This window comes from Typopeltis vanoorti, chromosome 15 (assembly GCF_054136105.1).
Source record: "Typopeltis vanoorti isolate ZY-2024b chromosome 15, IOZ_Tvanoo_1.0, whole genome shotgun sequence".
NCBI classification, from domain to species: Eukaryota; Metazoa; Arthropoda; class Arachnida; order Uropygi; family Thelyphonidae; genus Typopeltis; species Typopeltis vanoorti.
Window position 1 is genome coordinate 33,819,618 of NC_143563.1, and position 27,920 is coordinate 33,847,537.

Below are 27,920 nucleotides of genomic sequence, written 5' to 3' on the forward strand. Positions count from 1 at the left end.
CAGGAACTATTTATATGATTTCTTCTCGCAGACTATTCTTTAATTTCTTATATCTGCCACAGTTTTTATTTTTCTAATTTTACAGCCGACATCATCTTGTGCTTCCTTGGCCAAGCTAATTAAGTTTTTTTCAATCAAGAACTAAGCTATAGAGATTCCAATGCATCTCTATGGCTTAGTTCTTGTTTTCACTTTTTTCTTCAACATTTGTATGTTTTAATCCATAGTTCACATCTGAGTTGTTTGATTCTTTTCAAATTTCATGAGCACTTTTCTTTTCAATTACACATTTATACTCTGCTGTGATGATTTATAGTGATGATTAACTTCCTATTTCAAATCTCTTGTACATTTCAAAATCCTAGATCAATCTAAAGATGTCATCATATTTCCATGGAAAATGCTCATCTGAAATAACATCAATAATTCCTCCACTTAGTACTAAGCTTGTTGGAACATGTGCAGCTGCCACTCAACATCCATTCACAGTACACCTAGAAACAAACAGAACAAGTTTGTTTTCCTCCTCCTTCATCCCTGAAACTGCTGCACTGTGGAACACCTGCTGTATTTCCCAAGGAATACAATTTACAGTCATTTAAATCAAATGTAAACAAGTTCCTACTCTCCCAACCCACTATCTATACACGATACTATTGTGCTATAGGTTGATCAACCAATCTCTTGTATATGGGCACAACATTAAAAAAAAAAAATAATAATAATAATCAATTCCTGATATGCATCCTCAAGGGGTGTTCAGTCTACTATGATGACACTAGACGATTAAGTTTACATTATTACTAACCTCCTATCAACAATTTTCCTGCAAATAAGTCTATTACTTGTCAGCACTCCGATATTGTCACATCTAACATTTCATTCTTATAAGGCATTTCTGACTGAATTAATCTACCTTGACCTTGGTCTTCCTTTGGGTCTTTTCCCTGCCATCTTTGCATCAAACACATGTTATGCTAACTGTTCCTCTCACATTATATTTAATGCAAACAATGTCAAGTTCCTTCCTAATGTCATTATTTATAATATGATTCTGCCATTGATGCCATCCATTCAGGCCCCTAAAAGAACTGTCATATCTGTGGCCTCCAATCTGAATTTCCAACCCAACTGTTGGATACATAACTTAAAACTGGTTTGAACACTGTCTTGTATATTGCTAGTTTAGGGTTTTGGCTAATTTCTCTCTTATTAAATTTCTCTCGTATTAAACCTGATATCAAAATTGGACATGTTAATCTCAGCTCTTTACTTAATGCAGGCGATGTTATATTTTTTTAAATAAATTCATTACAAGTCTGCAAGATTCCCTGACTAAACTGAATAACTGTTGTAATAAATTTGGTATGTAAATCACAATAAATAACAAACAAAGACAATGAAAATAGGCAGAAGCATCAAAAATATCAAATGCATAGAAAACATTTCAGCTACTTAGGCACAATTTTTAGTGAAGACGATATTAAATATGGAAACAGACAACAGAATCAACAAAGCTGGTATGGTAGTAAGTCAACTGAATAAATTTATATGGAATAAGAGAGAATTTAGCCAAAACACTAAATTAGCTGTACAACACAGAATTCAAACCAATTTTAACTTATGGATCTGAGAGCTGGATCAGAAATAAAACACTTGACCAAAGACTAGAGACCGTAGATATGAGAGTCCTGAGAAAGATTAACACGTTCATTGCCAAGCTGAAAATTGGAATTTCGTGTGGTGGCCAAATTTTTTTTACTTGATAGCGAAGTAAACGTGATAACGCGTGATCAGCCGCCGGGGAGAACTCGCATCGCGCGATATCGCGTGATTGCCAATGAACGTGTTAAAGGCATGAACAGATGCCATCAATGGCAATATCATATTAAAAATGAGGATATTAGGAGAGAACTTTATATTGTCAGCATCCAGGAATGCATTAGCAGAGCTAATCTCAGGTGGTATGGTCACTTAAGCAGAATAGGAGAGAAAAGATTAGCAAAACAAGTATTTTCTGCCAGGTTGGCAGGATAAAGACCCAAAGGAAGACCAAGATATAGATGGATTGATACAGTAAAAAAGTGCCTTAGAAAACAGAAATATGAGACCTGATAATATTCGAGTCTTGACAAGTAACAGACCGATTTGGAGGAAAATTGTGGATAGGAAGTTAGTAATGGTAAATTTTTCATGTAGTACTATCCTATCCTGTACATCCCTTGAGGGTATATATCAGGAATTTGATGATGAAACACAAGGCTTCGAAGATTTGCTCCAATGAACAAGCACTTAGAAATGAATTAAAAGTTATCAGCAATATCTTCCTTAAAAATGGTTACAGCCAAAATACTAATAACAAAATTCTGTACAAAACCTCACTTAAAAACAAAAATAAACAAGACTACAATAAAACTGTAACCGTTCCATACATTAAAGGGATATCAGACAAAATAAACAGAATGCTACAAAAATACAACCTTAAATCCACCTTTAAACCACCTGCAAAATTAAAAAACTTACTCAACTCATCCAAGGATCCACTCCCTCTGCTGGCCTACCCTTCATTGCACCTGTAATTCGCCCTATATAGGGGAAACAGGATGCAGAATTCTTATCAGAAAAAAGGAACAGAAACGACACATTAAATATAATAAGTATGGTCAAGTTAGTCTTTCTGATCGTGCCCTGAACACTTTACATAGAACTGACTGGAAAAGCATCTGTTGTTTACATCACACCAAAACATGGTAAGAACCTAAATTTAAGGAGGCCTGTGAGATTCTTATCAATCACCCTAATCTTAACAATAATGATGGTCTAAAAATCCCAAGAATATGGAACACATATTCTACCCACTTAACCTTTCTCCCTAAGAGTTAATTATAAATAGAACCATAGGTAATCCAGGATCCTAAATCTAATATAACAATTGTTAAATTAGGACATCAATTTTACTATAACAAAACTATCTATATGAAAGAATGTTTCTCTGATGTTGTCTTAAATAGAATATAGCTTTGATCTCGTTAATTTATTTTATTTCATTCATTTATTGTAATTTTATTTTATTTTCACTAGAGGTCAGGCCAGTAGAATAACCTTTGATCAAATCATTGTCTCTTCAGCATACTATGTGAAATATAATTTAACTTGTCTCTGTATATGTATGTGTATATTCCAGATAATGACCTTAATATGAAGGTCAGGAAATTAAAATAATTATTTATAACATGGTTGTAGAGTCCATAATTTGTGTAAAATGAATGCTGATTACCATGTTACACTGAAGGCAAGAAACTATTGTCAGCAAAACTGTGGATATAGAGTGAAATATTAAGAAATATTTAAAGATAAAACTAAAGCTATGGATAGGATTACTGTGACTGAGAGGTTATTTATGCATATGAGAAAGGGGGTTAGCTTAGGTCCAACATCAAACTCAATAGCCTATCACATAGGCTCCCAAAGTGGGTGGCACCGCTCCCCCCACCCAGTGGGCGCTGAAGCCTTCTGGGGGGGGGGGGCTATAGTGGGATCAGAAGCATTTGGGGGCATTCAGGCAGTCTAGGGGTCGGTGGCTCTTTATAGAAGAAATTAATAATATATATTTAAAAATTAATTAATTTCCTGATTTTGAGATTAGATAATCATTTAAAATTTAAATATTGCATTTTAATTCATCTTATGCATGTCTTACATGATCAATTTTTTTTATCAATTTTCTATTTCAATTATTTAATCATTTGAAAAATTACCATGTCAGATAGAAATAGATGTCAATTTTCTATGTCAATGAGAAAATAGGGCATGTATATATGTGTGTATAATAGGTTATGTTTACAGTAGCAAATATATTCGTTATATTTCATTTCAAAATATATATAAAATATATAAAACCACTTTTCTAATTGATTTGTACAAAAATAAACCCAATTTTATATAATTTAATATTACAAGTAAAAATAATAATGGCAAGAAAGAAATAAAATCGTAAATTTTAGTTAGCCTAGTTCTAACTTATATTGCTAACTAGAGGGAAAAAACAAAGCAAATATTATTCAAAACTTATTATATTGTTTTCTGTGGTTATGTTTTGTAGGTTTGTTGTTTATATCTTGTGTAATTATTTTATTTATTAATTATTATTTATAATTATTCGGACAATGTCGTGGTCGGATGAACAAAATGCGCTTGTGCAAAATAAAAAATTGAACGTGTCATACAGGACATTTTAACTTATATTTTTTATATACTTAAAAAATTTATTCATTTTTTGCTATTGTAAAAATTGATCATGCCATAGAGGCTTTAGTCTATCCACGCAGCAGACGAGTCTTCTTAACTAGTAGTATGTCAGTCAACTATTACGTAGGTAATTCACTCAATTCAGCATGTTTTGACAGGAATATGGGTGCTTGCAGTGACTTGTTCAAAGCATGAGTACGATGGTATCGCAAACAAGTTAATGCATGCAAGTCGATTCGGGCTAGATTTCAAATCTATAAATACCAGTGGTTTAGGAATAAGTTTCATTATTTTTTGTGTGCTTTGCCAACAATCGTCAGTCGAAAGTGTGATAGATAAGTTATAATGTGGTGGGGGGCGTTATAAAGGAAAACTGTTATAATGGGGGGGGGCATTACAAAATTTATGTCTTGCAAAGTGGGTGGTGGCCCGAAAAAGTTTGGGAACCTATGGCCTATCATGACCCTGAGGCATTCTGGAATTGGTAGAGAAGCTCAAAGAGAGGAACTATTCATCATGGCATGTTATGATCAGCCAAAGAGAAAGTTATTGAGCTGGTTACTCAATAACTGATGGTAGAGGCTAGACAAAATGATGGCAATTTACTGAGAAGATGCCAGACATGATCAAATACTCTGGAAATATCAAGTTTAAGAGAAACAGCATGTTGCTCTTGACATTTCAAAGGCATATAACCTAATTGCTGGTGATATAGGCCAAGCGATCAGCAATGGATCTAGAGTGGCAGAATCCATACATGTGGTAACTGACTGATGGGTTTCTAGATAATGAAGTTGATTGCTGATGATAACTTTTGCCATTATTGTGGAGAAGATCAAAGTGATAATGATCAGTCAGTAATTTGAAAGCATACTTTATCTCTCTTCTTTTTTTAGACTAGGTTGCATACATGTTTGCTTCCATATAATGGGAGAAGTGTCAGCTGAGCATAAAAGAAATAATATAGGGCAGCTGCTTATACATACTGAGGAGTTTCTGCATCATCACAAATTGCAAGATGTCTTAACTATCTTTTGTGATTATTTTTAATTATATCCCATTATCTCTTGCATGTTAGACTCAATGTCCTATCATGGTCCAGTAGCTTGGCTTGTTTGAAATTTGATTATTACCTGATAGGGCAGTAATTCTGTCAGCATAGTCTGGAATGTTTGTCAATTGCATCTGTTATTCTAGCCAGTTTGCCTATTTTGCAATTCCTGCAAACTAGGCAAATCCCAGTTTCTGGGAGAAAAACTCTGCTACCTCCATATAAAACAGACTAACTCAGCTACAGATGAAAAGTCCTAATTAAGGTTCTTTGCATCCTAGACAGGATTAGAACAACCTTTCAGGTCTTTCCAGCCAAAGGGCATCATCATTGAAACTGAGCTGTGGAGGTTCTATTTTAATTAAATACCAACTGAAATAAGTAGATGCTACTAATAAAAATTAATAAAAAAAAAAAAAATCTGCTAACACCTTTTATTCTCTAAAGGGAGTAGGCAAAGTTGTTTAGCAACTTAGTTGCCTACTATCTTTGCCTACTTTGCCAATAATCCTAACAGTATATATTATTGTCTGAAGCAATGAATTCTATGATTGATTTTTTTTTTTGAGTTGTAGGTTAAAAACCAGAGTTTCCTGGATGAGAACCCTACTTGTCTGTGCCAAAGTTTGACTAATTTGGGAAATGGCTGGGAAAAAAAAAAAAAAGGTCTAAAAAAGTTTCTCTAGTTGGTAACCAGAATCAAACTTACATTGGTTTTTCTCCTTCTGGCAGCACTATGGAAGCAACAATTCCATTTCCATAGGCCTATACAAGCACACTTCTGCTAATATACGTTAAATTTAAAACAGTACATTAAAAAAAAAATTCAAATGTTATCTTATATATATGCAATTCAAATGAAACTTAAAGTGATAACGATGCTCATGAAACTATTTACATGTGAAAGATTACATTATTGATCATTTAAAAGAAAAGCATTATTACTGAAGTGTGAAAGTAACTGAACAATTACTCACTTGTTCATTTAAGGAAATCACCGTTTCTTCATTAATATCATTACTTGCCACAATACTTAGCTGACTAAACCAAGGTAGATTATATCTGGAAAAATATTTTAGTTATCAATAATCCATTTGCTAAGTTAACTCAACAAAGAATTTAATAAACAAATGAAACAATACCAAATGGTATTTAAATAAAGAGGTGTGAAAATACACCTCATAATATGACTGAAATCTGAAGAACTCAAAACTTAAATCTGACAAGAACAGGTAAACTGCATTATTGCATGGAGAAAAAACTGGTTTTAAAATATAGCAAGTGGCATTATCTTAAAAAAAAACTTTGTTTATAAATAGATCTATATACATGAAAGGTTATTTCAACCTTCCTGAAAAAACAGACTAAGTTCATGGTAGTTATTTCATATTTACTGTGGTTTACCACAACAGTATTAGTTTATGCATGTGTTCGGTGCACACTGAAAAGTGCCAAATTTGATCTTCATGTATACAAACTACAGTCTCTCTCTACAGTAAGAATTGCTATAACAAAATCATTTAGTATAACAAACTAATGAAAAGTCCCAATCAAAACTCCATAAGTACAATGCTATGTGAAGTGAAATTCAGTATAGCAAACTCTGCACTAAAACAAAATGATCAAGTGGCCATTATGAGTTTGCTATAGTGAGTCTACTGTACAATATTATGAATAAAATAATAGTTGTTCCACAAGTTACTTATAATGAATAATGATTCAAAGTCCTAAAAATGAACAAAAGATAAGTAATAACATTTTTTTTAACAGTTCAATATGTTTTCAATGCTATAATTGCTTACTCCTGCATTTTTACAGTTCTCTATAAATAAGATTCTGCATGTTCAAGAATTATAGACTGCATCAATGACTCAATAGCATAACTTTTATTACATTTTATAACATACACATCTGATAATTGGTATTGAACATCTTTTCCTATCATTAAAAATAAAACCTTACTGGTCATAGATGATAAATTTTTATACCTGAAATGATCACCAACATAAAATTAAAGCATGTGTATTACATTAAATTCATATTTAAATTTCTCAGAAATAAAAAATTACACACCTGAAGGTTATGTATATTAAATAATTTTTAAGTAGAAAAATTTTCTGGAAAAAATCTATAAATAATAAATTTTAAATGTAAAAATAATTTGAAAATATTTATCATGACTATAAAAGGCAGAGGTAGAACAAAAAACAGTATAATAAGCTATTTGTTATCTAAATGGCATGACCAATTTTATTCTCCTAGAGAACTTCATTAGGTGTACAAAGACAGAAGTTAAAAACAGAGAGATACTCCAAATGTTACAAGAATATAACTGTAACCATATTAAAATGGATTCCTTCAGTTTGAAGTAATTCTAGATCAGTGCTTCCCAAACTTCTGGATGTCAGGGACCCCTTTGCAAAAATTAAAATATTTCACGGTCCCCCTCGAAACAAAATCATAATAGAGAGATATATTATTATAATATTTATTGTATTTATATTCCATACAAAACATACACAGCGAATATTGCAAAAATCAAATGCATATATTACATTTTTTGCCTCTTACCGTTTGGTTCTGAAGACGATGTGGGTTGTTCTGGTAAAATATGAAATACTGTCCTTTTTTTTTTTTAGTCTGTTTTTGCTTCTTCTGATTGTTCGCAGGAATTTTTTGTTATTTTTAATCAGCCACTTATCCATCTCAGGGTTATATTTTTTAACGTAGAATAGATCAAATAATATCACTTACCAATACTGGCACACCACAGACTGATAACATGAAATTAGTGAATATTACCTGAATAAGGGAATTCCCCGGACCAGGAACATTTTTCTCTTTTGTGACTTTTCTCCCTTTACGGTAATTAAGCCTAACGCGAAACAGACAGCAAAGGCAGGTTATTAAAACGTGCATATGATTGGTGCGGTATTAACAAGATCGCGCAACCGAAAGATAAAAGTATAGCTGACAATTGAGTTGAAATGCTAACTCTCTTCAGCTGAATTCCATATGTGAAACTGCCATAACATTCATTTTATATATATATATATATATATATATATTACTTATTTTTAACACTTTTACGAATTTTAACACGTTCAGTTGAATTTTATTGCTGCCTTGGGAAATCAAACTCGCACACATCTAATTAATAAGAATAGTTTTTAGTTAGATACTGTGTTTGCCCATGCAATATATGGTTTTGTTTCAGTCTATACAACATAGTTTCTGTATGAGGGGGACATGTGATTCATTAATTAGTTTGTTTTTATCCCAGTTGTCTCTAATTGCACTATTTGTTGAGAAATATATTACACAGACTCCTCATACCTCATTCACTGGCATAATAAAAGTACTTGTTTTTATTGCCTCTGCAGTATAGTGGTTGTTTGGGAGGGCATGTTGTTTACCACTGCAAGCTGAGTTACTATCTCCCCACATGAACTTGTTTAAGCTTTTTTTCATGTGTGAAGTATATGTGAAACTTTTATTGGTAAAGGAAAACTAGCTCGGATGACAGTGATAATATAAAACGAGTTTTGATATGTATATAAAGTCAATATCAACAGTCCCTGATTACGAACGCATGATGAAAGGGACAGGAAGATTTGGAGCTTCCCTGGAGAGCATTCGAAGTAAATACAATTAACCACTGCTTTGAAATGAAACATATGAATAAGCAATATTTACTAATATTCATTAAGCGCTGAAATATGCAGGAAGCAAAGTTTGTGAACCAACACCAATGTGTGAATTTTTCCATTAAAATATAAAAAATAACAAAAAAGAAATAATAAAAGTTAAATACGTTTCTTTTAAAATAAAAAAAAATCTACTTAGTCTTAAAACATTTTAAATTTGTTTTCATTATTTCACGCCCCCCCCCTCAACAAAACCTATGGCCCCCAAGGGGGCCGCGGTCCACAGTTTGGGAAGCGCTGTTCTAGATTAACTGTATACTGTTGAGTGTTACACATTCACCATAGCTGAATAGTAGTTGGACAACAATTCTGATAGGTTGCAGCTGTAGATTTACATAAAGGCAAACGGGGTTGAGGATAATTTCTGTGGATTCTAATATTTTCCTCTCCAGCTCATCATAGCAGATATATAGGATCTCCCATCTATCACATTTTACTGGCTGTGTGGTGGACTGGTTGTCATTAAGATCTGCAGAGTGTAGGACATGATTGAATAACAACAGATCTATGAGTGATATCTTTAACATGCTTTCCATATGAAGTTCAACTGATTTTTCCATTTGTCTCCAAAATAGGGTATATTGTAATCACACCAAAGGCAGTACATGCCTGGAGTTTAAGCAGCTGAATTTTGGTTTTACTGGATGAAGCTAGGAATGTAGTGTAGTTAGAGGTTAGGATTCTATGTTTCTTTTGATAACTTGGTAGAAACTGAGCTGATATATGATATATGGAGAAGACATTGATTATTATCTACAATATGACATGCAGGTGGATTTTTGAAATAGTCTTTCTGTGATAACTATTTTTCTGAAGAGTCATCATCATCATGCATACAAGGATTTAGGCCTAGCATGGCCTGTTCCGGCCTTAGAAGTCATCGTTGAATCGTTTAAGAGGACGTCCTGGTTTTCTTTTTCCTAATAGCTTGTACTTCAAGGCATGTTTTCGTAATCTTTCTGTTTTCATTCTTTGAACGTGTTCCATCCATTTCTGTTTATATATTTTAATTTTTTCTATTACTGGTTCTTGGTTTAATCCTTTCATAATTTCTTCGTTTCTTTTGTAATCTATACTTTGCAGTTTTTCCCATTAAACTTCATTTCTGCTGTTATTAATCTTTGTCTTTTTGTTTTATTGTTTGTCCAGATTTTGCTTCTATACATTAATACTAGGGCTAATGTATTGTATACTTTTAGTCTGGTTTGTTTTTGAACTAGGTTTGGTTTAAATATAAGAGTTAATTACGCCTGTTATTTTTAAATATTTTGAAATTTTTACGTTTATATCTTATTCATTTTCATATATGATCATACATCCTAGGTAGTTAAATGAATTCACCTGTTCTAATCAAAAGAAACTTTAGTTTTTTGATAATTTCTTCATAATCACTGATGGGAGCATGGGCATGAATCCTCAAAGTAGAAAGGATATCTAGTTTTGGGGGATAATAATAAGACTGAGCAAGAAGATTGTTGATGGGTGCAGGGTCTTCTGTACATAGAGATCTTCAAAGTAAGTTAAGAGTGAGTAAGTTTGACATCCAGAAAAATAAGAGAACAACTGACTTCAAACTTTGCAATAAATTTTATTTTTGGATGTTGACTATTCAGATGGTTCAAAATTCATGACAAATGATAAATACTTATCATTTGTCATGAATTTTACAAACAAATGAAAAGTATTCTCAGAAAAGGATTTAACTTTGCATTTTGCAATGTGCCCATGAACAATACCCAAGGAACTAATTATCACAAATAGAAACTATTACATCTTTTCTTCCTCCAACAGGAAGATAATTTATTACAAATTAAATGGAATTAATCCTCGCAATAAACAAAGAAAAACCACCAAAAGATAATGTTACCTTGGCAGAATGACAAGCACCAAAAATTTAAAAGAAAATAACAATATAGTAATTCATCCAGTTGATAAAAGGTAATGTCACTGTAATTCTAGATACTGAGGAAGATAATTATAAAATATCTCAGTTATCAACACACTTATTTGTAATATTGTCTGACAAGAAATCTATAACCATATTATAATAATCTATAACAATACTATGAAATTTGCTAGAGAATTAAGACTCGTTATATTCACTACCCCCCCCTCTCATTCCTTATCTGTACAATGTCGCTAAAATACATAAGTAAAACGCTCCATTCAAAAGCAAACTATCATATGTACAGATTGTCAAAACATCTGGCTAAATTATTAAAATAATTAACAGATTCTGCAGCCTTCTATATCAAGAATTCTAAACATTTCCATGATTATAGACATTAAAAACAATGAAATTATGACAGTTTTGATGTCACAGCTTCTACTAAAGAAATAATATTGTTATGTTAAAGATACCAAGCAATTTTAAACCTGGTTTTACTCCATTTTTTCCAAGTAAGCAAACAGACAAAATGTCAAGTTTGCGCCTGCAATTTATGCAAGACTAGCTGATCCCACAGGTAGTGCAAGACCAAGGCAACTCGTGGTAAAAGTGGAGCAAGCTCTGATCACTAATCTTAATATTTACCCTTAATGCCAAAACACATCTCCAAGAAGGGGATGTATGATGTTTTGTATTAAAGGCAAGGGGCCACTACCCAAATCTTAATGGGTAGTGGCCCCTTGCCTTTAATACAAAACATCATACATCCCCTTCTTGGAGATGTGTTTTGGCATTAAGGGTAAATATTAAGATTAGTGATCAGAGCTTGCTCCACTTTTACCACGAGTTGCCTTGGTCTTGCACTACCTGTGGGATCAGCTAGTCTTGCATAAATTGCAGGCGCAAACTTGACATTTTGTCTGTTTGCTTACTTGGAAAAAATGGAGTAAAACCAGGTTTAAAATTGCTTGTTATCTTTAACATAACTATACCCAAGTTAAAAATACTTTCTACATAAAGAAATAATAGTCTTGCTACAAGATAAGGTAGAAAGGTTATGGTACTCTCGATACATTGTAAATTATTTTTTCAATTATTAAAATAATTAACAGGTTCTACAGACAACTTTATCAATAATTCTGAACATTTCATTTACTTGATTAAAGATATACATCTTAAAAGGATGAAATTATGGAAAGTTTTAATGTCAACCTCTTTACTAATGCTTCCACTAAAGGAGTAATAAGCTGCTTTAATAAGCAGCTAGAAAAGTTTATGGCACTCTTGATACATTGTAAAATTTGGATTGCTTCTAATACAGGGATATTATCTGCAAACAAAACTTCAGCTAGACAATGGGTAATCCTCTTTTTTCCAATACTGGCAAATATCTGACTGGAAGTCTTTGAAGAAAAAGCCATGAATACCTTCCTATTAAAACCAAGACTGTGGAACAGATGCACTGAGAATTTTTTTGGATTTGGAGCCATGGTCCAAACTCATCCAAAATTACTGCAGAGTTAGATGTCAGCAGTTCCTTCCTTTTATGGATGGCAAACTTACTTACACTTTGGACAAAGTAAATATATCTACATACAGCAAACCTGTACAAACCAAAAGATATCATTGTGATTAGTCTCATCATTTGTTGTTGTTATGTTCCATCATCTACGCAGTTAGCCTAGTGGCTGTGCGCTTCGCAACCATATGACTGGAGAAGGAGTATCTCAGGTTCGATTCCCGTCGAAGACGTGAGGAATTTGAGGATCTTCCTCAGTCATAGCCAAGATAGCCGGTCTTGGGCATGGGCAGTAGGGTTTTTTTCGCCAGTTTATCTGGTGTTTTTCATCCCGCAAGCAGGCCCCGTGAATACACGCAGATCTACAGCCATAAATACTTAAACCCCACAAGGGGGCTCAACTCGCCCCAATAGGGACGGGGGAGAAAAATCCATATGAATAAATAAATAAATAATTAAATAAATGTTCCATCAAGTCGTTTTCGACTCCTGGTGATTCTATGAACATATTCTCCATTCAGATCTGTCCCTGGCCATATCTTTCAGAATTTCCAAGCGCCTGCCAGTTGCTTCTTTAACTCCATCCACCCATCTAATTCTTGGTCTTCTCCTGCTTCCATCAACTTTAGCAAGCATCGTTATCTTCTCCAGACTGTCATTTGCTTGCATAATATGTCCAAAGTATGACAATTTTTGCTTGATGATCATAGCTTCGAGGGAGCAATCTGGCCTTATTCTGTCTATCACTGATTTATTGGTTTGCTTTGCAGTCCATGTTATTCTTAGTAAGCATCTCCAAACCCATAATTCAAATGCATCTATCTTCCTTCTTTCACTTTTTCTCAGGGTCCAACTTTCACATCCATGCAGTAATAACAGAATGCAAAAAGATTTGGAAGAACTTATTATGAAAGGTAAAGAAGAAAATGCTAAATATGGTCTTAAACTTAACCTCAAAAACACAAAAGTTATGGCAACATGTGAACTTAATGATTTTGAAGTAGATGGGGAGAAAATGGAAGCAGTTAACAATTTTGTGCTCCTAGGATCCTGAATTGATAAAGATGGTTATGCTTTCATAATTCTGATTTTTGTTGCAAGGCTAATATCTTTATCTTTAAAGATCTTGCTTAAAGTTGTCACTGCTTTCTTTCCGAGTAATAATCTTCTTCTAACTTCTTCAGTACAATAACCATCTTTATCAATTCAGGATCCTAGGAGCACAAAATTGTTAACTGCTTCCATATTCTCTCCATCTACTTCAAAATCATTAAGTTCACATGTTGCCATAACTTTTGTCTTTTTGAGGTTAAGTTTAAGACCATATTTAGCATTTTCTTCTTTAACTTTCATAATAAGTTCCTCCAAATCTTTTTGCATTCTGTTAGCAAGGTGGTATCATCTGCATACCTCAAATTATTAATATTTCTTCCACCAATTTTAATTCCAACTAAAGACTTCTCCAGCCCTGCCATTCTTAAAATATATTTGCTGTACAAGTTAAACAGGTACAGAGATAAAATACATCCTTGTCACACCCCTTTACCTACTGTGAAATACTCAGTTTCTCCAAGATCCGTTCGGACAGTAGCTTCTTGTTCATAATAAAGATTCCTTGGAAGGAAAATGAAATGCTCTGGTCCTCCCATTGTTCTTAACACGTTCCACAGTTCTCACTGATCTACAGAGTCAAAAGCCTTGCTATAGCCAAGGAAACAAAGGTAGACATTCTTTTTGATATTCCTGTGCTCTTTCTATTATCCATCTCACATTGGCGACATGATCTCTTGTTCCTCTGCCTTTTTGAAATCTTGCCTGTTCATCTGTCATTTCTCTCTTCATGAATGGTTCCAGTCTTTCCTGAATGATCTTAAGTAAGACACATGAGGAATCAGTGCTATAGTTCTGTAATTTTTGCACAATCTTGCATCGCCTTTCTTCCATAAAGGTATATAAACTGGTTTTTTCCCATTCCCTAGGCCATGTAGCTGTGATCCAAATTCGCTGACATAGAGCTGTTAAAATTTTAACTGCCTCTTCTCCCAGAGCTTTGAGCAGCTCAATAGGTATTCTATCTCCTCCTGGTGCTTTCTTACTGGATAGCTGTTGCAGTGCCCACCTCACTTCACTCTCCAGTGGTACTAGCTCATGTGTATAATCCTGCTCTTCAAATTTCTCAGTACATTTGGAGTCCTTTCTATAAAGGGCTTCTGTATACTCTTTCCATCTTTCTTTGATGTCTGCAGCTTCTGTGAGATATCTTTTGTGTTTACTTTTCAATATTGTCACCTTGGCACTAAACTTCCTTGTTAGTTCTCCGATCTCATCATTACTGATCCTAAAAAACTATGATATTTCTTACTTTGGAAACTCATGCCTACACATTCATTAATGATGATGAAAAAAATTATCAAAGAACTAATTTCTTTTGATGACTCTTTTCAGAAAAGTAGTTTTTACCAAGAAACTTTCAAAATTCCTATTCGATCTACCTGCATGTTAGATCAAACAGGAATTCTGATGTTGACTGTTATAGATAACAAAGAAATTATATGTTTCTCTCCCATATATCAGTTCAATTTCTACCAAGTTATCAAAAATAGTTAAGAAACAAAATTCAAACCTCTGACTACATTGCATTCCGTGCTTTATCTGATAAAATCAAAACATGGCTGTTTAAAGTACCCAGGCATGTACCACCTTTAGTGTGATTGTGACATCCCTGGACAAACAAAAGATCAATAGAACATCATATTGAGAGCACGTTAAAGATGTCAGTTATGGTAGATGTAGAACTATCCAATCATGTCATAAGCTCTGCTGATCCCAATAACAACCAATCACCAAACATTTAGTAATATGGGATAGATTTTTTTTATGTTGCTTCCACCCATGAAAGGTTATTTGTAAATCTATAGTACATTTTGTACCATGGGCAGGACTAAGGAGTTTTTTTTTTTCATTTTTATCAATTTTATATATATATATTTGTATTTTTCATTTATTTTTTACAGTCTGGAAACCCTGCTCTAGAGACCAAATATGAACCTTTTCCAAGCCACTTCTGCCCTCCAATAAGTGGGCAGTTATATATAAATGCTATGATGAGCTGGAGAGGAAAACATTAGAATCCACAGAAACTATTCTCAACCCTGTTCTCCCTAACGTAAATCTCAGCAACAACCTATGACATAGATGGCGAACCTATGGCACGCATGCCAGAGGTGGCATGTCCGAGAATTTCGCTGGCACGTCAACAATTTATAGGTGATATCCTTTTATATGCTTATAAATTATTCAACTTTTTTTTTTTAATACATACAAGTTAAATTTTGTTTTACACGACAGAGCAACTATGAAGACGTGCATATAACTGGTGCAGTATTAACAAAAGATCACGTGACCCAAAGACAAAGGCAACCGACAAGTGTTGAGTTGAAATGCTCTTCAACCGAATTCCATAACACCTGAAACTGTCATAACATTCACTGTATATTCAATAGCCACCATGTAGTCAATAGCCAATTAAAGTGAAAAGCACTGGCCGATGCAAGCTAGAGTACAGAGTGACAATAATGCCGGGTAGACGCCAGAGACGTCGATTTAAGCAACTTACGGACTTTGACAGAGTCATGATCATCGGCCTCAAAACACCAGAGGGTGGTTGGTGCGCCGTATAGGCGTGCACATAAACCCTTCTGACCATACCGTCCGACAGTGTTAGGAGCTGTGAACATGTTCCAGAACCAGTTGGATCAGGAGGACCAATGCTAGAGCGACGGATCGTGCGGCAAGCACGGAGGGATCTCACGGTGACCCGGTCCACTATACAGGCAGATGTAGGGGCTCCTGCCTGCCCACAAACAATTTCCCGATGCCTCGCGGAATCGAATCTACGATCCTGGCATCCATTACGTGTGCTCCCATTAACACAGCCGACTCCATTTGCAGTGGTGCCAGGCGAGAGTGATGTGGAACACCAAAGACTGGCATCGTGTGGTCTTCAGCGATGAGAGCCGCTTTGTCTTGGGGACAGATAATTATCATGTCCAGGTGTGGAGGTCCCTTGATAAAGGATACAATCCCGACCTTGCTATCGAGCGCCACCCCCCCGCACAGCAAGCATTATGGACATGGGGAGCCATAGCCTACAATAGCCGATCACCCCTCGTAGTGGTATGTGGTGCACTGACAGGGCAGCGGTATGTAGACGACATCCTACGGCCCCACGTTCTCCCATTCCTGACTGGGATACCAGGAGCGCTATACCAGTAGGATAATGCCCGTCCGCACACGGCTCGGGTTGCCCAGGCCTGCCTACCTCGTGTACAGACAATTCCATTGCCTTCCCGCTCCACAGACTTGTCCCCTATCGAGAATTTTTGGGAGCAGCTGAAACGGCAGCTCCCACCGTGCTGCAATATCTGGGATTTGGAGCACAGTGTCCAACATGTGTGGGCCAGTCTGCTGCAGGACAACATCAGGCGTCTGTTCGTCACCATGCTGGACCGTATTGCAGCATGTAATGCTGCACGAGGTGGTGCAACGTGCTATTGATGACGATTGTATTGTGTACCACAGATCCCTTTGTAATTGTCCTTCAGCTCTGTTTTTGCCATCACGTGCATTACTCACCTATATCATTACACTAATAAAATTTGAGTTGAATTCTATGCTTCCTACTTGGTGCGCTAATTTCTTTGTCCGTGTGTGTGTGTATATGTCCACCCTGAACTGCAATGCAGCTTTCACAATGTCATGTAACATGCTTAGCACCAAGTGATTCAGGAGTTCTTGAGGCAAACTTCCCCACTCCTTCTCCTCCTTCAAAGCAAGGATAACCTTGTTTGTTTTCTGGAGAGGAATTTCGAGCATCAATGCATCTCCCTCTTGCATCCCAAACGTGTTCTATGGGGTTGAAATCTGGCGAGTGTGCTGGCCACTTGATTTAATATCCTCAGTCTCCAGAAGTGTCTCCACTGCTAGTGTATGATGTGGTGTGGCACTGTCATCCATAAAAATAAATTCTTCGCCTACAGCACCACAAAACAATCAAACATGACAATGAAGAACTTCATTGCAATATCGTTCACCAGTCAGTCCCTTTTTACAGAACTTGTAGCTCAGTTCATCCATTAAGCATAATCACTCCCCACACCATGACCATTGCCCATATCTATCCCATTCAAGAACATTCTAGCGATGGTAAGCAGCACCACTGTCGTGCCAGATCAAGTGTCGTGTAGAACTGAAAAAAAAGACAAACGATTCTCATCTGGAAGAGTACGTTAGCCCATTGGCATCTTGTCCAATTTTTATGGATACATCACCATTGAAAACATGCTCTACGATGAGCTGTGGATATAGGGGGTGCAGACTACAGGCCTACTTGTTTCACTGCTTGTTGGGATTCTGCATATTTGTTGTTGAATGAAGCCAACTTGTAAGCTGACCTGCCATGGTACGTCGATTACATTCTGCTGCTATAACCAAAAATCTGTCTTCATGCTCTATGGTAGAGCAAGGGAGACCTCTTAGAGAAAGTCTGAAACACATTTCATTGGTTGGAAATGCTGTCCAGAGCCTGAATACAATGCTATGTGAGATTCCAAAAAACTCCCTGGCAATATCAACAATTCTGCAGACTTTCAAGCTTTCCAATAATTCTTCCCTGCATGAAATTATCTAGATGATGTCTTTGAGACATTACAAGACATCCAAGTTTGCAACTTTATTCCTTCACAAAAAGAATATGCCGTTTGAAAGAAATAAATACTATAGATCCATAAATAAAATACTTTTATTTATAGGTCTATAGGTGAATACATTGCTATGTCTAAACTTTCAGGTAAGAAAGATAGTTTTATTATTTTTAGCCTACTGAAATAAAAGAGTGATAATTTCCTGATATCTGTTGGCCAAAACGTAGCACAGTTCTTGAACTGGAAAATTACCAAATGCAGGCATGGTTTCCATCACTCTTTCGAAATGTTGGCAAAGTTTAGAGATACTTATAACAAACTAGAGTTACATACTGTTTTAATAATGTTTTATAAAATGAATTACATAACACTAATTCTTTATTCTTCCCTTTGTGGAGACAAAGACAACTGAATTTAATTATAATGCTAAATTAAATTTCACAGCAGAGTATTAAAAACGATTACATTATAGAAAATGGGGGGAGAAGAAATGTGCCTTTAATTATCCCCTTTTCTCTCTAAATTTTTTAATATATAACACCTAATTTAAAAAAAATAATAATATAATGTGGTGTACCTGAATGAATCTTCAGATATCTTCATGCTTGTTCAAGATATAAGAGTATGCAGATGAAGTTGATCACCATACAGAGTTATGTGGGAAAACTTCAAATGGGGATATGGACAAAGGAAACATTGTGCCTATGTCTCACAGAAGATTTTTCAAACAAAGCAGCAAAAGAATTTTTCATTATGTCAGCTGCCTTCTCATCAGAGAAGGCAGCTGACATAAAGACAGGCTGGTCTTATTGGAGATCTAAACAGCAGAGTAGGCATATACAAAATTTGGAGAAAAGGGCAAAACTAATAATAATAGCAAGTACCTTCTGGATTTCTGTTCAGAATACAGGAGGTTCCACCATCTCACACACATACACAGCCCATCACACCATGCCTTAAATGCATTCATCATCTCCATATTCACCAGACTCGGGCAATGTGTGCCAATCATCTACCACCAGTATTTTTTTTTTTGTTAAAAATAGGTGTCAGTAGTCATTATTTCCTTACAGCAAAAACGTTAAAATTAAAAGGATATAAAAAAAAATCTAAAAAATTAATTACTGATATTCATATTTTTACTTCAGAGTGTGATAATGTTTCTGGAATAAGAACAACAAATTAAGTAGATAGCATTAAGTTTATTAAGCATAAATTTATAGTCAAGTATATAAAAATAGTAACGTGCAATTTACAGATAAAAATACTGTTGTTGATGGTGGGCATTGTGTGTGTGTCTGTGCGGTTAGCCTAGTGACTATGCGCTTAGCAACCATATGACTGGGGAAGGAGTGTCCCAGGTTCGATTCCCGTCGAAGATGTGAGGAATTTGAGGATCTTCCTCAGCCATAGCCAAGTTAGCCTGTCTTGGGCACAGGCAGTAGGGTTTTTTCCACCAGTTTATCTGGCATTTTTCATCCAGCAAGCAGGCAAACTGGCCCCCGTGAACACACGGATCTACAGCCATAAATACTTCACACACACACCCCCATGAGGGGGCTCAACTCGCCCCAATAGGGACGGGGAAGAAAAAGGGAGGAAACTCCATGTGAATAAACAAATAAATAAATAAATAAATTGTGTGTGTAGTTGGAGAATTAAACAGTAGGAAACAGTGAGGGTGTGTGGTGGAGTAGAGTAGAGTAATGAGTCCTTCGAAGTGTCATACAATAATAATTTTAATAAAAATTTTAAATAGCAAATATAGTTTTATATAGCAAAAATCTTAATATTCATAGCACAAAATGTAAATATCATTAAATAACTAAGCTTGTTTGCATACTAGATAAATGTGTAAAAAAATTACTGAATATCACAAATTTCAAAATATACTGTATCCATATGTCACACATCACTGTCAATAAAGATACTGGTATGCTGTAGCATTGTGTATCATTCCAAAAAAAAGGACTGATCATCACTCTACATACAAAAAAAACAACTCCTGATTCCCTGTTCACACCTTATAGCTTCCAAGGAATGGGTTCCTGTTTTTTTCCCTCCTGTTTCCACCTATTCTATGAAAAATCTCATACACATTAATCTGATAATAACTCCTTATCAACTTATGTTTCAATCATATTCCCCCCCCCCTTCCTCCTCCTATGCATTAGACTCTGCAAATTGCATTTCTTCAGTGTCTTCATACTCAACATTCCAGAGACCAGAAACCTTAGTCATTAATCTCTGGATCTTTTCAATATATCTTCATCTTTCGAAAACCAGATGATCAAATCTGGGCACAGTAATCCCTGTGTGCCCCAACCAAGGCCTTATATAATGGAACTGTAACATCCTTACTTCTACATGTGTCTTCCACCTCATTATATTATAATCTGCTGTGCTGTCTTCACAATCTTAGCAATATGTCCCTGAATTTTTAGGTCCTTCCACCATCACTCCCAGGTCCCTCATCTCCTCCACCACTTCTAAGATATTCTCACCAATTGTATATCCTACATCCCATATTCTTCCCAATTTTAAAACCTTACATGAACTAGCAACCCACTCACTTGTCCATCTGCCCAGTCTATTCCAGTCCACTTGTAAAACTACAATATCTGTTTCACTCCTCATAATTCTTCCCAACTTTGCATCATCTGCAAACAACTGCACATAACCATTTAAGCACCTTTCCCAATATCAATAACACAAGTTAAACAGCAATAGCTCCAAAACAGACCCTTAGGATACACTAGTGATTTTCTTCTTCTAGAATATCACGTTCCCGTACACAACTTGCTGATACTTATCAGACACCGAATCTCCAATCTAGCACACTGATCTACAATCCAATCCCATCCATTCCAATTTAATTATCAGTCTGTTATGTGCCACTCTATCAAAGGCCTTTGTAAAATCTAAAAATACCACTGTGTATACACATCCCCTCCCAGTAGCGCACTCAGGATTTAATCTTGGAGGGGGCCAAGCACTCAAGATTTAATCGGAGGGGAAGGGGGGAGAGCACTCATGATTTAATCGGAGGGGGGTGCTGAGTTGAGTAGACAATTTGAGAATGCACACTACATTGCATATGACCTATGACTGAGCATCTGCAGTGATTGCCAATACGTGATACCCATGATCTCCTCTGGCCCGACTCAGGCAAGCAAAGTAGCGCTCCGTCTGCAAGAGCACTACTTCGTTCACCTTGCATAAACAGCGGCCGGGATTCCTGTGAGCTATAGGGTATTCCCACTTTATGTGACCGCTAATTTACAAGTAATATAGAAATATAAGACACAACATAAATAAAAAAAATAAAAAAAATTTTAATTAGGAAAAGATTTTTGGGAAATTTTCTAGTGTTTTTTTTTTTCCTTTTTCTTTTGGGAGCCAGGGCCCCTTGCCCCCCCCCCCACTGTATACTGAAATTCAGCAGAGAGATTAAGGTCCAAAACAAGACTAGATACACTTCATAGCCACTCACTCTACAAGTGCTGGGGGGGGGGGGGGGCATTACTTCTGAACGGTCCCTGAATTACAGGCACCCAAAGTGGCATAGAATTTTCATATGCACAGTTATGAATATGCAGCACAATTTTAGATGTATGCTGCTTACTTTAGTCAAGCTTAATATTCTAAATAAGATTTTAATTTATACTCTGTATAAATTAAAATATTTATATTTCAACTGTATCTTGCCTATAAAAATGAACTGTAAATTTTTTCAAACAAACAAGTTATTTTATTTTCTCTTGAAACCAAACTGAAATTTCTTACCAACCTCTCCGATATCTTTGTAAAAGTTTCCTTTGCCAAGCAAGATAGATATGCCAAATCTCCACTATCAATACGTACTCCTATAGCTTTGTAGCCCAAATCATGCAAAGATAATGCCACAGCTGAAAAGTTTAACAGGCCGCTCCTAACATAAAATTAATTTTTAAAAAAAGTTAAAAAGGAAATACATGAAATCATCTAGAGTTTTACAAAAATGCTTATATATACACACATGCATGAAAGTTAGAAGCTTATAATAAAGCAACTAGCCACCTGTAATAAAGAAAATGAAAGACAGATTTAATAATTAAAAGTTATTCCTTACATACAATACTGTTGGTATGGCTTTCTGATAATATATTCAATGTTTTCAGGAATGTGTTTTAGGGTCTGCCAGTATGAGATATTTCTGTTGTCATGCTGAACAAATTTGGGTTAAAAATAATATATAAAAATCTTTTGTCACTAAATCTAGCATTCACTTCACTAAGGTATCACTCACAATGGATCTGGAAATGACTCACAAGGTTGACACTGTTCAAATAATATTTTCCATTTTAAACAGAAGTAATAGGTTGGCTTTGGGCAAATATTTCTGTTAAACTGCATAGTTTTCTCTGCCCACCTTGCCATTTCTGCATGACACAGGCTACCAATGTCTCCATACCACTATTGTTGCCTCCATTACACATGTAAGAATGAATTTTATTGTAATTCAGAATTTGGGATATTTACCATAATTGTGAAGTCATTTTGATTTTGGTTTGAATCAGACGATTTACAGAGGCAAATCATTTTAAAATTGTTCAAAAACTGGATTATGGCTAAAGCAACTATAACTATGAGGTCAGTGAACACTATGTCCACTGACTGTGTTTATGTGTGTTCCCTGGCTGGATTGTTCTGTGGAATGAAAAACCAGAATTTTCAGGAGAGAATTCATGCACCTCCATATGAGCCATTGTAGTGGCAAAACAGAATAATGTTTACACTACATAGGCCAAAACTGATTTCATAAAAGTTTAATTAAAAACATGCTTAGACTTTTACAATAGTATGACCAGAATTCTTTTAATATTATAAATATTTCACAAACATCATGATGATTGTTGACCTGAGTAACTGAGTGATTAGCGTATTCACTCTCTAATCAACAGGCTGCAGTTCGAATACCATCAAGTGCATGGACATGTGATTGTCCTTAAGTGAGAAATGAATTTTACTGCCCAGTGTGAGACCACCACCCTGCTTATTTGAGACCTTAAGTGGCCTGAAAAAAGTTTCATTTTTGGTATCTAAAGAAAGTTTTCAGGACTAGATAAAAATGAATTTAAAATATAAGAAAATTACAAAAATTCATAAAAACAGAAAAAAAATCCATAGCCCACATGATAGCAATGTACAATAGGCTTAAAAACTTTTGTGAGTTTGTGAGTGGAAATTGCATTAAAAAAAAAAAAAAAAAAAAAGGTGGGAATATTGATAATCAAAATTTCAACTGTGAACCACTTCAAACTGTGTTGCATGTAAACAATTAAGAGAGTACTTGTACAATGCATTTTATTTAATTTAAAATACAAACACGATTTTTGAATGATGCACAGCCATGCGAATAAGCAAGCTTCAGAGCAAGGTTTAGATATCTTGCTCTGATTTCGGATGCTCCAGATGAGTGGAAATGGCACATATGGACATGCCATTAATGTGAAGCCCGTGATGACACTTCTCTTGAAGTCACTGAGTTCACGTCATGTTGCCATACCACCTGTTTTTAACTGCTATGATGAAATACTGCTTCCTATTATCTGTACACCTGTTTTTATGTTAATAAATCTGGAATGTTCCATAACTTCAAATAACAGGGGTGTCCAGACAATTATCAGTAGATTGTGCATGTTAAATATTAATTGTAAAAATAAAAGAATTTTTGTCACATGCACCTTTCACACTAAATGAATAGAACCAAAAGCTTTCACTTCAAGGGTAGAGGAAGAGTTTTCCATTTATTTGACAAATAACATTGTAACACTGTAACATTATCATCCCATTAATTAATGCAGATAACAACACTGATCCAAAAATTAATACTTTAGTAATCCTTCAGCATGTATGAAAGCAACCAAGAAAAACCACCCTGGCATATTTATATATACATTTTAATAACACATAATGGCTATGTTATAATATAGAAAATCTGTCCACTGAGTAGACCAGATTTTCAGTGATGCTAAGGCCATTTTTTCATAACATGGACTGTAATACTTGAATATACAAAGAATACAATAATTTGTACCAAGGTGATAACTTGTATCATATCATATCTGTATTGTTGTTGGTTTCTAATGACAGCAAATCAAACACTGACTTATCACAATACAATCATTTTTGAAGCAATGAGCTGGAAGAGGAATTCATTGCCTTTTTGCATTTTCTCTCAAATTTATTATACAAAATGTATGGGCTCTTATGGCTTGCCAGAAAATAACTGCAACAACTTCTTCTATGTCCTTTAAGCATTCTTCCTAATGTATTTCACACAAACAGTGTGTAGAGCTTCCATAGCTCAGTCAGTATAGACAAAGCCCTTTGGTCGAAAAGACCTGGGTTCGATTCCTGTCCATGATGTGAGGAACCTTTATCTAGTCTCTTTCGACTAAAGGTGAGTTAATCGGTCGGTCTCATATGGAGGTAGAGGGTTTTTTCATCCAGAAACTCGGGTTTTTCATCCCTCAGAAAAGGCAAACCAGCACATGAACATACACGGATTTACAGTAAAAAAAAACATACTTAAAATCCCTCATTGGAGGGCTCAACCAATTCTAAGGGATGGATGAGGAAAATTGGGAGAATCCCAAATGACAACAACAACAAATAGTGTGTGTGTGTGTGTGCACGCGTATTTCATATAACAACTTTCCCATATATATGGAAATAACAACTTTCCCATATATATGGAATAAGTTTTAAGAGTGTAGTAGTCTGGAGTGGAAACCACTTTTCTACCATGTTTCAGAATGGAATCAATCTTAAATTTTTTTTTCATGTTTTTTTGTATGAAAGGATTGTGCCAAGACAAAGTGCACTTTATGTGATCACTATAATTTGTCATAAGTACCTTCTCAGTAATTGCAAATTGTATCCATTAAGGATTTTTTTCCCCTCCCCTAGGTGGACTGTGAGACGACATTACATGTATTATTATGTAGGTTTTTCCTGGAAACTATGAATATGAAAGGTCAGTGTTCATCTTCAAATATTCAAGAATAGTTAGTCATCTCCCTCTCCCGATGTAAATTGTATTCTCAGGCGTGCTATAGTAAGAGCCAACTATATCATTTAAAAATTGAAGGAAATGATGCAACTTCTCTCTGCTGGCTAGCAAAATTATGAAAATGTCTTCTTCCTATCATTATCATACATTAGGTCTTGAGGAATATCAAGTGTTCAGTACTTCATTTTCTTCCACCACGTAAAGTTGGTAAACTAGAAAACAACAATCACATTGCTAAGTGATATTAACGTCTGTTCATATCAATTTTTTATATGAAAAACTGCTGTTCAAGCAGTGTTGGAAGGCATCTATACCTGAAGAAAAAAATATTCTTTAATCAGATCCAAACTTTTTCTTGGCACATGGACCAAGAGAAGAATGGTTTTGCCTAACTCAGGGGTAATATTTATAACATAAGCACGAGAGAAACTAAAAATCATGTTCAAGAAAATGTGTGTAGGATTTGCACTTCTTGCAAAATCAAATATTGTGTTATATACTGTGAATAAAAAAACTGCACCTAGTACATTCAAAATATTTATGAACAAACTTGCACAGCACAAGAATTATAATGAAGTTTGCAGATTGTCTACTTATTACAGATAAATTAAATACACATATAATACCACACAGCAATAAAGAAATTATGGTAATGAGGAAAGTGATAACCTTTAAGTGGAATATTTTTAATTTAACATTGTATCTGTAGGAATAAAACTGTTTGTACTCATCCTATCTAATGCCTATAAAAATAGTTTCAGGTCAGAATTTTTCCAGCATAAACTAGCAGAGACCAGTCATACATTTCATTACTAATGTTTCCATGTAATTTCTGAAAATGCAGCACAGAATACAATGAACCAGAACAAAACAAACACAGGATTTGATGGAATTTGGTTTCTTACAAGTACAGACCCTATGTCAGTTTCTTAATTGACTTAATCAAATATTATTATAATACAGCTCCAAGGAATTGTGTTAACTAGATTAATTGTGTTAATACACACACATGCAATCAATGAACATTATATGCTCATATAATTTTGTTTTCAACTCAAACCTAATTATGTTTCTACTTTTTATTTATTATAAGCAATAAAACATGATATACCATAAAAAAGTTTTGCATGAATTGTATTTATGTTAGGTGTATATTCATTTGTGGTAAAAGAAGCAGGAAAGTGTCTTTCATCAAAAAAAGCTTCCTTAGATTTGTAGGAGTTTTTATGTAAACCACTCACAAAAGGTTGTAAATCTACAGTACATAAATATCATCAGTAAACTAAATTTATTATTAATGTATATTATGAACATTAACAATATCTATATGAAAGTATAGTCTATATAAGAATTTGTACATTATTTCTTTTTCAAGTCAATGCCTTATTTAAATTCTACATGATTTAAATTAAAATTTATACACACATTTAAATATATTCAAATATTTTTGAATATTTCTATCCTTAATAAGTGCATACCAGTGTAACACAATCTAAAATGTTCCCTACAAATGAAAAATGAGCCTAGACAATAACCTTTTGTAAATCACCAACTAGAAAATGAAATCTTATCATTTAATGTGCTAAAGGATATGCTTACTGATATAGATTGCACAAAAACTGTAATTTCTTAAAAAAATCCTACTTACCATTAACTGAAATGCTAGTAATAACATCCAACCAGTGAAACTAATAATTCATTTTTAATTAAATACATGTGTGCATGTGAGAGAGAAAAGGTTAGGTAAGTAGAAAAGTAAGCATGCATTTCAATGCACTTTTTAAGCATAAAATGAACATAACATTGTATTGTACTGATTCTAGGCATAATAATCATAAAGTCTAGAACAGAATGCAATGTGAAACTGGAAATGCATTTTTCTGTTTCCCTTTCTTTCTTAAGTTCATGGTTATTCAAAAATAAATCTGAGTTTCTAATTGAGCCTCCATAGCTCAGTCGATATAGAAAGAAAGCTCTTTGGCTGGAAAGATCTGGGTTCAATTCCCATCCATGAAGTGAGGAACCTTTATCTGGTCTCTTTCAACTAAATGTCAGTTAGCCAGTCTCATATGGAGTTGGAAGGTTTTTCCCTCCCGGAAACTTGGGTTTTTCATCCCTCAGAACAAGCAAACCGGCCCTGTGAACACACACACACACTCACTTCTACAGACAAAAATATCTCTCCCCTCCCAACATCAGGCTCCACGACAAGTCAGTTGGGATCACACGCGTAAGGTCACATCATACAAAAAAAGGCCGACCCCAAATTGATGGATAAGGCACAAGAGGATGAAGAAATCTGAGTTTATAATGGCTGTATCTAAGAAATTGCTGAGCCCAGAAAAAGAAATTTACAAGTGTGATAAGAGATCTGTGTGAGTAGCCACATCTGAATCTTTTAATGGTTAATTTTATATATGATAATCCCACCCTTGAAAGATCAGAAACCTACCATACATTAGCGCTCAGGGTGAATTAAGGGTTAGAGAATCCAGAAACCCTGTTAAGCATGGAACTTTTTCAAGCCACTTCAGGCCTCTATTAAGTAGGGCGGTGGTCCCACACTGTGTGATGAAAACCATCTACCAGATAACAGTCACAAACATGTAAGGCACAGTGAGATCCAAACCTAATGACTGTTGGTTGGAGAGCAGAGACAATATTCGTTCAGCTAATCGTGCCAATAAACAACATGACAGCAATGAATTCACAAAATGATTAACTGGGATATTACCTAAACATCACACA

The 27,920-nt window shown here is 34.9% G+C and overlaps 1 protein-coding gene across 2 annotated transcripts in view; it reads right to left on the minus strand.

Moving 5' to 3' along the window:
• Naprt (nicotinate phosphoribosyltransferase) overlaps positions 1–27,920 on the minus strand; it is a 282,374-nt gene that overhangs the window by 54,218 nt on the left and 200,236 nt on the right. For both annotated transcript variants that reach the window (XM_090404880.1, XM_090404881.1), the window contains exons 8-9: positions 21,906–22,046; positions 6,277–6,361 (exon numbers count right to left, since the gene is read on the minus strand). In XM_090404880.1, coding sequence (XP_090261006.1) covers positions 6,277–6,361; positions 21,906–22,046 — 226 coding nt within the window. The remainder of the gene's footprint in view (positions 1–6,276; positions 6,362–21,905; positions 22,047–27,920) is intronic.